Genomic DNA, 12,261 nt, shown 5'->3' on the forward strand with positions numbered 1-12,261 from the left:
ACATTCGAGGGTAAGAATTACTGCAGCATATACCACACTTCTTCAGACCCTCTTCTAAGCTCAAGGCCTTTTTGTTTGAAGAAGGCCTTATGTTTATACGTGTTGAACGTTAGGGATAAAAACAAATTTAAAAATTAAGTAACCCTGATCTGTCTTTGTAATATATTTATATTAAGCTTAGGATAAATAAATAGCTCCCCTCTAAATTTAGTTTAAAAATTGTTTTCCATTCTTTTTAGCATTTTTGATGTATCATTTTCATACTGTTCTAACAAGTCTATCATACTTTAAAAAAATGGACACAAGCTTCGTTTGCCCTATCTTTTAGTATCGTTTGAAATAGTTTATGTGTAAGAGAACTTCTGTGTGGTCACATTGGTTTCTTTAGGTACCTTCCCACACCGCACACACACGCGGTTCCTCTTCAGCATTACTTATGATTGCATTGTCACAAATTCTTCGTGACTTGTTTTCCCTGATTCTCTGGTTTCTGACTGTGATTATCCTTATTTTTCCCCCTGAATTAAGTAAAAGTCTAAGATGCCAGTTCATTTTGAATTTTAATTTTTGTTTCTGAAGACTTTTATTTGCTAAGATGAAGCCTAAATTTACCAATTTTCCTTTGTTCTATTCCCAGTGGTCCCTAACTTGGCAGTTATGAATCTCAGATAATACATAATGTTCTTCCCAAGTTCTCTTTGAAGTTCCTACTTTGAGGTTTTACATCACTAGCCAGTTCATCCTCTCCGTCAGAATTTGGTTAACTTTTCCCTCGCCATTTCTCTGACGTTTAGGAGGTGAAATTGTCTTTTAGCAGAATTAGACTCCCAGTAGCTCTCTGAATAATGAAAATTTCTAATCATTCTCTTGTCATCCTGCCAGTTTTATACTGTATCAGGGAAGCAGCATTCATACCTTCTTATAGAGATGAGTAGTTTTGGTATTTTCTCACCTCTGCATCCACTTTCCCCTGACTTCTCTCACTTCTCTACCAGGGTTACTGTATTTCCATTAAAGTGAAATCTTAAAATATAGAAGTTTGTTTCCCGTAATCAGATCAGTTTCTTCAGGCTGAGGTAGACATTCCTTATCTCCACTCATGTTGAAACCCTATCTGTCCAAGCTTTGGTGATTCCTATGAAGTCGTATTTATTCTCATATTAAAAATTTAAATTGGCCGGACACCGTGGCTCACACCTGTAGTCCCAGCACTTGGGGAGGCCAAGGTAGAAGATTGCTTGAGGCCAGGAGTTTGAAGTTACAGTGAGCTGTGATTGAGCCACTGGACTCTAGCCTGAGTGACAAAGCAAGACCCTGTCTCTGAAAGAAAAAACAAAAACCATTAAATTCATTTTGTTACTTATAAACTATATGTTAATATTTGGCTACCTGAGGCTACAAGTTTTATTTCTGAGAGTTGCAGGGTCTTTTATCCACATTCTTCATCTATAGTAGCATTTGGTTTATGGCTTTTTAAATGCCTTTCTTTTTTAGTCTGTTGCTTATTTCAGTTTAAACCTATTTTCTTAAGTCAGAACATATTCTTTCATATAAACCTAGTCCTTATAGTGAGATGTATTCCATCTCTGGCCAAGAGCTCACAATTATGATATCTTAACTCTTGATCAAAAATAAAATTCTGCATTTTAAGAATGTTTTTGTAGACAGCTATTCATTTCTAAGATATCCCTTCTCTTCCAAAGTCTCCGCTCTTAGGCAACGTCCTGACCTTCTAGTGGAATGTTATCAGCCCTGGGTTAATCATCTATTAATAGTGGTGGCTTCTTAAAATAGCTGTTTAGCTAAAGATAGCTTAAAATAGCTGAAGGTTTTTGAGATCACTCACATTCATCCTCTAGAAGACTGTTAAAATGTGACGTGGGATTAGATGAACTATAAAGTCCCTTCTAATTCAAAACTTCCAATTTTATATAATGAAAATGAGAGGGACTTGTGAATTTATGTGTTAAAATACTCTCACACTATATAGCTTTTTTAAAGAACAAATCCTTGGGTTATTTCCTTAAGATTTGAGATTACAGGTCTCTTTTCAATTTAGCATTACTCACAGTCCACCTTAGCCAAAAGGTGGGAAACAACCTAAGTGTCTATCAGCAGATGAATGGATAAACAAAATGCGGCATATACATACGGCAGAATATTATTCAGCCCTAAAGAGGAATGAAATTTTGATCTGTGCTACAATGTGGATGAACTTGGAAGGCATTATGCTAAGTAAAATAAGCCAGACATAAATGGACAAATATTGTACAATTTCAGTTACTGAGGTACCTAGGAGAGTTAAATTCATAGAGACAGAAAGTAGAATAGTGGTTGCCAGGGCCTTGGGGTGAAAAGAAAGCGGGAGTTATTGTTTAATGGGTACAGAGTTTCAGTTTGGGGTGATAGACGAGATCTGGAAATGGATAGTGATGTTGGCTGCACAACCATGTGAATGTCCTTAATGCCACTGAACTGTACATTTAAAGATGGTTAAAATGGTAAATTTTGTTATGCATATTATACCACAATAGCAATAATTTTAAAAGAACTATACTTAAGTACCAAAGTTGCCGGGCAGCAAGTTACTGTCTTCTGAACTGGTGGTTGGATGGATCAGTGACTGTCACTGCTTGGCACCAAGGTGATGCCAATGGCCAGGTGGCTTTGAGTCTTCCGTCCCCTAGCCGCTGTTGGAATTCAGAATGAGGAGACTTGAGCTGGAAATCCTGCTCAGTGTAACAGTAGCTCCTGTTAAAAGCAACTATTTGGACATAATTTTCTCTTAGAAATATTTACACATGGAAACCCACACCCTTAGGCCAATGATGTTTCCTCCTCAAAATAATTCCTGGTTTGCTCCTCAGGCGAACTTGTTTAGATACTGCTCACCATAATCTGCTACACAGATACAAGTGCGGTTAGTGAAGTCCATGACTTAGATTAAAGGCTTAAAGTAAATCTTCAAGAACCTCAAATAGTCTGTTGACCACAGAGGCAGCCGTGCATCTGCTTAAAGATGTTTGGCCACTCCGGCAGTGTTCACTTGTTATTCCCTGTGGATTCGGTTTCTTCACTGAATGGTGTATTTTTGGTATTTGTTAATAATGCTTCCTCTTCCTTTCTGCTGTCACAGTAGACTGAAGGCTGCATCATAAATAGGCACATTAGACGTGGGTATGGGCTCTCCATGATTTCTCCCAGACCATCCTCTGGATGTACTCATCATACTGATGGTCATTATGTGCACTGTTGTTTCATTTGTCATTTTTCTTGCAGTTCCACCACTCTGATTGCCTTTCAACCTGGCTACTTCATTTCATTGCCACTAACTACCTCATCTTCAGTCAAAAGCCTGAATTTCAGGATCTTTCAGGTAGATCGTCAATTTCTGTTTTGAAAAGAAGACTTTGTTATTTGCTTTTAGGTCTGAGACATAATTTGTAGAAATAGTAGTTTTAACAAAATAAGAATAGTCAATGTAATATGTTTCTTTTAAATTATGCAATGTGGTAATTGAGGACACTTAATTTATAGTCACCTGTGTTACGTAAGCAGCTTGACTTATGTTACACAAGAAGTTTTCTAATGACTATTTTATAGCTCCCATCCATTTTTAAATGCATTTTTCCTGAAATAGATAAGGTGGTGAAGTGTGTCCTTAGGTGGCATTTGGTTGTGATAAACAAGAGCTTAGTTTTAACTACCTAAGTCAGAAGCAAAATTTGAACAGTACAGATTTAAAATTTTTTTATAAAGGAATTTAACTGTTGTTAACTATATAATGTATAATTTTATTGTCCTGGATATCTATATTTATTAAGTATATCTATATTGGCATCTGTCATGTTACTTTTGAATAACAATTATTTATCAAAGAGTGTTATGTAACTTACTGAGCATAGAGTGTATGTAATGTGATTTGCAAGGTAAATTATAAAGATTAAAACCAATCAAAGGGCAAGCTTCTTAGTACTGCCTAAGAGGGGAAAAAATGAAAATACAGCAGTTGTTGGAGTAGGCAATCAGTTTAGGTACAATGGTTTGCTCATGTTATTACCTAGCACAGACTCAAAGAAAAATAGAAAAGGAAATGAAAGATTACCTAGTCAAGTAGTCAACCTCTGGACAAAGAAATCTCCCTAGAGATGCCTGAAGGTCTTCTAGGGTAGGGGGCAGAAAGTAGGGAGGAAGTGAGGAGAGGGAGAGGGAGGGAATCAGGGTGAGGGAAGAGAAGCTAAAATGTACAGCTCTCAGTCTCTTCCCTCCTGCCTTCTATCTGAGTAGTTCTGCTTTGCTGTCTTTTGTATCTTAAGAGTTCTACATAAAATTTTACTTTGTAAAAAAGATTCTGCTGGGAAAAGATGTAAAAATCTCTTGGTTTCATTCATCTACTCATACAGTTAAGGAAAGCAAGGAACACGTTTTCGGCAGATGTATTCAGCAGGTCAACAAACATCATATGCCTACTCAGAGCCTCCTTATGTAGAACTCAACTATTAATATAGTAGAGACACATGATCACATCTAAACAAAACAAGTGTTTATTAACCATCTACTCTGTGCAAGAAAAAATAAAGTCCATTCCTAAAGATAAGGCATGCTTCTGCTTGCTGTCAATTAGAAGTGACATTCTTATATAGTTATTCTTTAAGAAGCCAATTAAAAATAAAGTAAACTGCATTTTGGCCTTAGAACCACCTTCATTATGCCTTTGGTCACCTTTATTTATAAAAGAGCAAGATTCTTTTCCACTTCCAATCTTGTGTAGATGTATGGTATATGTGGAGTACTATTACAACCTTGGGAGAAATGTGCTCTATAAATCCTTTCAGTTATTAATTTTGATTATATTTTATTACTTATCCAATTGTCTATAAAGTATGTTATGGCCACCTGGCATGGTGGAAACAGGGCCCCAGGGTGTCATGTGAGGTGGCAAGCTGAGGGGCTGAGGCTGTGTCCCTGATTGTCTTCTGTTCCTTTGATGGGAACTAAAAGGGAATCCTGAGAGCTGTCACTCTACAGCGCCTGTTTATGGCCAGGAGCCTGCTGTGATGTGTCATCCTCTTGAGCAGACAAAAAAAAAAAAAAGCCTCTTTTGGATAAGGGGGAATTTAATTGTCTAAATCGGCAGTTACATCGGTTCAATGTAACCTGCCAAGGGATTGTATTTGGACCACACATATTAAAAATATATATATATATATATATATAGAGAGAGAGAGAGAGAGAGAGAGAGAGAGAGTTGGAATTTTAAAACTCCAAATTTATGGCTTCTTTTGAAAAGTTGGAAGATCTGGCCGCTCTGGCCCATCTTCTCAGATGACAACAACCTGGAGCTGGGTAGTGGCTGCCCACTGAAGGAGCAGGTCCTCCTCACAGGGTCACAGTCACCTCTCTTCTCCATTTCCTTATACCTGGCTCACTTCACCTGGTCACTTGAAGTTGGGAAAGGTTCTTGTCACAATTACTTTACAGCTTCCTTGTAGCATTGCTTATTTTCAGTTTCAGACGTCACCAAATTATTACTGGAATTCTGAAAATTGTTTTCTCTTGACTGAGAATTTTTCATTCCTGGAGGTGTTTAGAAATTAGAAAGTGAGACCAAAGATCTCGTGTCAGTAACAGGCCACAGATACATCAGAATCCAGTTAAATAGCTCATCAAATGTTAGATTTTTATATACTGTTCTCTTGAAAACAAACAGCAATGCACAGGAATGTATTACTCGTGGCATTTATGGATTCATTAGTCTCACAGTTTAATTTAGCTCAGTATTACATTATGTATTAAATATTAGGAGTTTTTCTTCATTTGTTTCTGTCTTTGCTGGCTGCCAGAGCTCATCTGTAATGACCGTTCTCTGGTTTTTTATCTTAACTGAGGGAGTAGTCTCATGTCACCTTTGAAACCTAGAACTAACCTCCCTGAGCAGCTAGTTTGTTTCTTTTCATCCAGGTCCTGCAGCCCAAATTATAATAGATGAGGTTAAACAGCAGATGGAGAAGTGGAAACTGACTCAGCAGAGGGAAACCTAAGTGCCTACAGAAGCCGATACTGACGAAAAGCAAGCTGATTCACCCAGCAGAATCCCAAAGGGCCTTAGACATACCTGGCACCTGGTGTGTCAGAAACCAGAATGGGGCGTGGGGCCGAAAGCGGTAGAATTAGTTGAACGTTAATTAAGAAGCTTCTGCCACACCCCACTCCACCCAGGCAGGCAGCTGCTTCTGCATCTTCATAGGAGATGGGAGGATTATTTCTGGAGAAATTAAACGAAAAAAGTTATAGAACCGTGAACTCTAGGGATAACTGAGATCAGGGGTGAGCAGCTGGACTGACACTTGGGGGTGTGTGAAAGCACACACACTGCTCAGTGAGTGTCGGCCTCCCTTCCAGAGCCAGGTTCTGGAATGCTGGCAGTTAGGTACTTGCCACCTTGACTCCCGTACCCTGGGCTGAAACTGGAGCACGCTTCTCTGTCCTCAGAGAAAAACTGTACAGGTGCCCTCGTTGGGGACCTCTCAGTGACTGCAGCAGATCGTGCTCAGTCACGCTGTGGAGCCTCCCACCAGTCAGCAAGCCCTGCGTGCCCCAGAGGTTTCCAGAGAGCTTTCCAGTATCTCTCCCTTAAATAGAGAAAGATCATTGAGGATCAACAGATATTTGAAGCAGCCTCTGATGTGAAAGATAGGTAGCAGAAATGAAACAAAATAAATAAAAATAGAAGAGAAGGAACTTAGAGGAATAGAGAGACACAGGAATAGAAGAAAACCTACAAAAAAAAACCCCTGAAATTAATATCCTCAAAGAGTAAGAGATATTCTTTGTAGGATTTTAATAATGTTCTACGTAGGACTAGAACATTGTCAAAAAGAAATAATATTCACAGAGACGAAAGTAGAACGGTGATTACTGGGGAAGTGGGGAGCTGTGTGATGGGTCGAGTTTTGCAAGTTGGAAGGAGTTCTGGAGATTAGTTGTGTAACAGTGTGAATGTGCTTAACACTATTGAACTGTACATTTAACATTGGTTAAGATGGTAAATTTTATGTTATGTGTATTTTACTACAATTAAAAACAATAAAAGGAGAAAAAGTTCTTGGAAATTAAAAATATGATAGTTAAAAAACTAAATAAGAATTAAAAGGTAAAGGTAAGAAAATCTTCTAGAAAGTAGGACAAAAAGATAAAAAGATAGGAGAGATTTTTAAAAATAATTGAGCTGGGCACAGTGGCTCATGTCTGTAATCATAGATGGCACTTTGGGAGGCTGAGGTGGGAGGATTGCTTGAGTCCAGGAGTTCGAGACCAGCCTGAACAACATGGCAAGAACCCATCTCTACCAAAAAAAAAAAAAAAATTAGCTAGGCATCGTGGGGCGCATCTATAGTCCTAGCTACTCCAGAGGCTGAGGCAGAGAGAATAGCTTGAGCCCCAGAAGTTTGAAGTTGGTTGCCATGAGTGATGCTGACTCCACTGTACTCTAGTGAGGGAGACAGAGCGAGACCCTGTCTCAATCAATAAATCAACAAATAAAAATAATTGGAGGCTCAATCCAGGAGGTGCAGGATCTGACTAATAGAAGTTCATACAGAAAAAAAAAAACAATAGGGAAGAAATTATCGAAGAAATAATACAAAAGTTATCCTAGTCCTAAAGGACTCAAGTCAACAAATTGGAAGGATTTGCTAAGCGCTCTGCATAGTGAATGTGCAGTGTACATCATTGGTACATGTAAGAACACTGAGTATAAATAGAAAAATCTAGAAGTTTCCAGAATTAAAAAAAAAACACACACAGATCACCTACCAAAGAACTATGAATCTGAATGGCGGTGGCATTCTTAACAACTTTGGAAACTATTATGGAAAGCAGTGGGTTACTGTCTTTAACATCCAGAGGAGAGTTTTCATCCTAGAATTATATACCAAGCCAAATTATCAATCATGTATGAGGACAGACTAAAGACACTTCATCACACACAAGGGCAGGAGTTTGAGACCAGCCTGGGCAACATGGCAAGAACCCATCTCTACCAAAAAAAAAAAAAAAAGTCTCAAAAATATTCTACTTCTTAGATGCACCCTTTTCAGGAAGCTGATAAAGATTGTGCTTTGCCAAAACTAGAGAATAAACAAAATGAACAACCTAGAGTTCCGGAATGGAGCCATCCAGAACAAAGGCAGGAAGCAGGTCTAGCGAGCGCTGAGAAGGGTGCAGGCCCCTTGGCGGCAGCCTCGGCCACAGCAGGAATGGATAGATTGTCTGATGACTGACTGGCTGGGTGGGAAATAGAATTGAGAGTACTTTAACAAGTTTGGAAAATTGAGTTAGCTACAAAGAAAATGATCTAAGTGGAGAAAGTGAGTCACTTATCTCCAGGAAAAACAAAAGTTTTATTGAAAAAGAAAAGGAAAATAAATACTACTTGATAAAGCAGTGGACAAACTGTATATAATTGTATATCATATAATAACTTGAATCCTGATGATTGATTTAACCAAGACGTTAAATGTTATTAAATGATTTTGGAAGGCTTGAGGGAAGGGTAAGGGGTATATAGCAGAGCTTGGATCTCATCTGTTAAATAGGAAATCAGTAGTTAATATCTTAACTGGATCCAAAATAAAATATATTCAAGTAACATTCTTTTTCTTAAAATTTTAGTGGAAGAACGCAGTTTTGTTGAAAAGCACAGATGGCCGTCGAATATGTACTTGAAGCAGCTTGCAGAATACAGGAAGTATATTCACTCCCGGAAATGTCGTTGCTTAGTAATGTAACCTGGAGCTTTTATATACATGACATTTTTTTATTATGATGAAGAATGGGATATCTCTGGGTTCCAGTAAAATTCTTATGACCGAAACCAATATGGGCTCTGAAAAAGCAAAAAAAAAAAATTACCATACAGCTTAATAGGTTTATTAGTTCTCTTTGAAAAAACTACTATTGTGATCTTAAAAGGGAACAAAATATACCATAGACTAAAACTAAGGCTTCACCCTAGAATATAAAGCTGTTGTACAGCTACATTTTCCCTTTAAGATATTCCGTTACTTTAGTGATATTAAGACCCTTCCCAGTTAAGATGCTTACATTTTAAAAAAATCATGTAGGATTAATACAGAAATTTCATCATGTCTGATTAATTGCTCTATTAAAATAAGGGGCATTTAAAGTCCCTGTGTAACTATTTCTATAGTGAGTAATCAGTCCAACATGAGATTTTAGGAATAGAAATTTACCTGGGGTTTTGAAAGTGAAATGTCACTTGGTTCCCAATTATGACAATGTTTGAATCATTATGAAAAAAGTCCTGTTTTTCATCTGGACAACCCAACCGAGCCACCTCGTCTCCTTCTGGGATTCTGATGAGGCAGGAAACCTAAACAGGGTGGGCTTCCTCAGCATGTAACTTGTGTAGGCCCACAGGGCCCCCACTTAGAAAGGCCCTGCACTCGATTCAGGGCTCTGCTATCACTGTCTTGAAATTCTTAATGATGTTTGAAGAAGGGTCTCTGTTTCTCTTTGCACTAGGCCTCCCAAATCGTGTATATTTCCTGGCAGGAAATATATCACGTTTTCTTGCTCAAACAGCTTTCTCTCTGAAAGCGGAAAGAGGCAGAGAAGGAGGCTCACCCTAGAATATAAAGGGTGGAGGGAAGAGCGCTATGGAGATTCCCACCTTCGGGGAGGTCTGTGCCACCCAGGGCCGCCACTGCCACCTGGGCTAGCGGCTAGCAAGGGAGGAAATGCTTTAAAACACTCACAGTCTGGCTCTGTCACAGATGAACAAATACTTTCTTGATCGTTCTGTAAGAGCAAGATAGTGGTAAGAGTGACTGGCCAGCCTGAATTTAATACACATTTATAAAGATACTCATAGGAAAAGATGTCCTCTAGAAAATTTGCTATGGAAGGCTTGAGACTTTTTTTAAGAGTGTTTACTAACATTAGAATACCAGTGGCTTAAATTGTTTGAATTGTTTTCAAGGACCTTAAGATCGTTTGATGAGGAGTAGCATGAATCTTGTCCTCAGGATGACCCAGTAAGTTAAAAAAAAGGATTTAAATTAAAGACTTACTACGTGTAGAGAGAATGGACCGGGATAGAGGACAGAATTGGAGTTTCTCTTGTATCACGTGTGTACAGAAATCATTACAGCAGAAGCTCACAAGCCTAGAGATGGAAAAACAGATTACTGTTTATTGTTAGCATCGTTTTCATCTCTAATTCAGTATTGGAATATATTTTCTTTTTAATTTCCAGTGACTTTAGGATACACATAGTTTTTAGTTTTCCAACTTTTCAAAGGTTTGGTCGGTTTTATATCATAGTATTAGGATCCCAAACAGTTAGCCCTTGTATGTATACCAACACTGTCAGAGTGAAATAGTAAACATCCCTATAGATATATTCAAAGAAACCTGATTTTAATTGGACTGCGTCAATGAAGATTACTGGAATGCATTGTATGATTTTTTTTTGTATTTTAAGCACTTAATCAACTATTGGCAACCATTTGACAAGGATTAGCATTGTAAAGAATAGATACTGTAGTAAATCTCTAGAAATTCATTTACGTTTAAGTTTTAAGATGCAATAATAGCCTTTTGTTCTTCACAAGCATATTCTCATCCCATATGAATTCAGCATTGAAAATTCTAAATCAGTAACTTGATCTAGAAAATTGAAAAATATAACTTGCAAAGCAAAATATTTTCTTGAAAATACTATTTAATGCTTAACTAGACTATAGATAGTTCTTTTAGGATGTTTGATCTGAGTGGGGGTTGGAATGGGAAGCTGGTGTTCAGTTGGCGTAGAGCATGTAGTTTTTATTATGAAAGTTCTTTACCGTCTGTATGAGTAACTCAAACACACAGATGTCATAGCTCTCCAGAGCTAGTCAGAACAGTAATCAAATTAGTGTTTAAATCCATTTGGATATAGACTGACTCTTCAATACCTTTAAATTAACTCAATTTAAAATAATAAGAAATTTTAAAATACTTATAAACTATCTCCGAGAAATGAGTGCTGGTTTTGAGGTTTTTTTTTTTTTTTTAATTGAAAGATTATTTCTAGATGGGTGTATGCTTTGTGCTGATCTCTGCTTCAATATATTTACCAATCATTTTAATTAGAGAAGATACTGTATGGTAAAACTAAGCCCTTTTCTTTCTGGGCCAGGTTTTCACCCTATTTAACCCTGTGCATACTTCTGACTACTCCATGTTTATATTATAGTGGACTAGGTTTGTAATATAGAACATTGAGTAACATAACTGAAATTAACCCTATCCAAGCCTGCATAGTAGTTTCATATCGGGTAGTAACAGAAGACTGAAGAATTGGATGAATTTGACTTCCAAGACAGCCAAACTTTTCAACTGTAATTTTGAAAACTACACTACACTGATATAGTTAATTAGACAAAAATGTCTCCAAAGAGTACTTTATTTTATTTAAAGCATCTGTTTAATTCAACCTTTAATAATTTTGCAAAGAAGGTTATGTGTGTATTTTAATATAGCCTGACCTGAATTTATATGTTTTTAGCTTTAGTATTTAACATTTTGTAACAAATAAACCTTTTTTAAAACAAGTTTAATGATGTGTCCTGTAGTTATTTTACCTTGGTTGTTGAAATGCTAAAATGACTTTGGGAATACTGCATTGCATTTCTCAAGCACAATTCTGTTTCACAGATAATTTCCATGATGTGTAAAATATTTAGAATGTTGCTGATCTTCATAGATGATTCATGTGTGTGATGAGATAAAGAAACATATATTACCTTTAACAGCTGGTGCCAGAATTTTCCTAGCAAGATAACTGCCTTTATTTAAAAAAATGCTTTGTTGATTCTTTAACATAGAAGTGAGCCCCCTGCAGGCTTGAGTGCTGGCTGGGGCCAAGACTTGGGAAGTGGAGAAGCTGCCCTGCATAATAGAGGGATAGGAATTTGGAACTTGTGGGGCTGAGATAGGCAGGGTAGAGAGACCAGGCAGCCTTAACTTGAGCATAGGTTGTGCACTGTATGATGTGGCCCCCATCCCCCCCCCCCACCTTCCCAAATTGTCAGCACATCTACTAAACTCACAAAGGGCTCCACAGTTCCTTGGAATTACGTTCCTAACACAAATTTAATCTGGACACACACCTTCCTAGAAGACCCGTATTGCCCATAGAGGAACCTCCACAGTCTGCGTTACCACCAAGGCCTTTCGTAACCTAGCCCTGTCTTT

At 37.7% G+C, this 12,261-nt stretch overlaps 1 protein-coding gene across 2 annotated transcripts in view; it reads left to right on the forward strand.

Moving 5' to 3' along the window:
* RHOBTB3 (Rho related BTB domain containing 3) overlaps positions 1 to 11,624 on the forward strand; it is a 54,638-nt gene extending 43,014 nt beyond the window's left edge. Inside the window, exons 11-12 of one of the 2 annotated variants that reach the window (XM_045566361.1) lie at positions 3,280 to 3,376; positions 8,674 to 11,624. In XM_045566361.1, the coding sequence (XP_045422317.1) occupies positions 3,280 to 3,376; positions 8,674 to 8,789 (213 nt within the window). In that variant the 3' untranslated portion in view covers positions 8,790 to 11,624. The remainder of the gene's footprint in view (positions 1 to 3,279; positions 3,377 to 8,673) is intronic. The other variant, XM_045566362.1, reaches the window with a different exon arrangement.
* The last annotated feature ends 637 nt before the right edge of the window (positions 11,625 to 12,261 follow it).

The sequence above is a fragment of the Lemur catta genome, chromosome 12 (genome assembly GCF_020740605.2).
Source record: "Lemur catta isolate mLemCat1 chromosome 12, mLemCat1.pri, whole genome shotgun sequence".
NCBI classification, from domain to species: Eukaryota; Metazoa; Chordata; class Mammalia; order Primates; family Lemuridae; genus Lemur; species Lemur catta.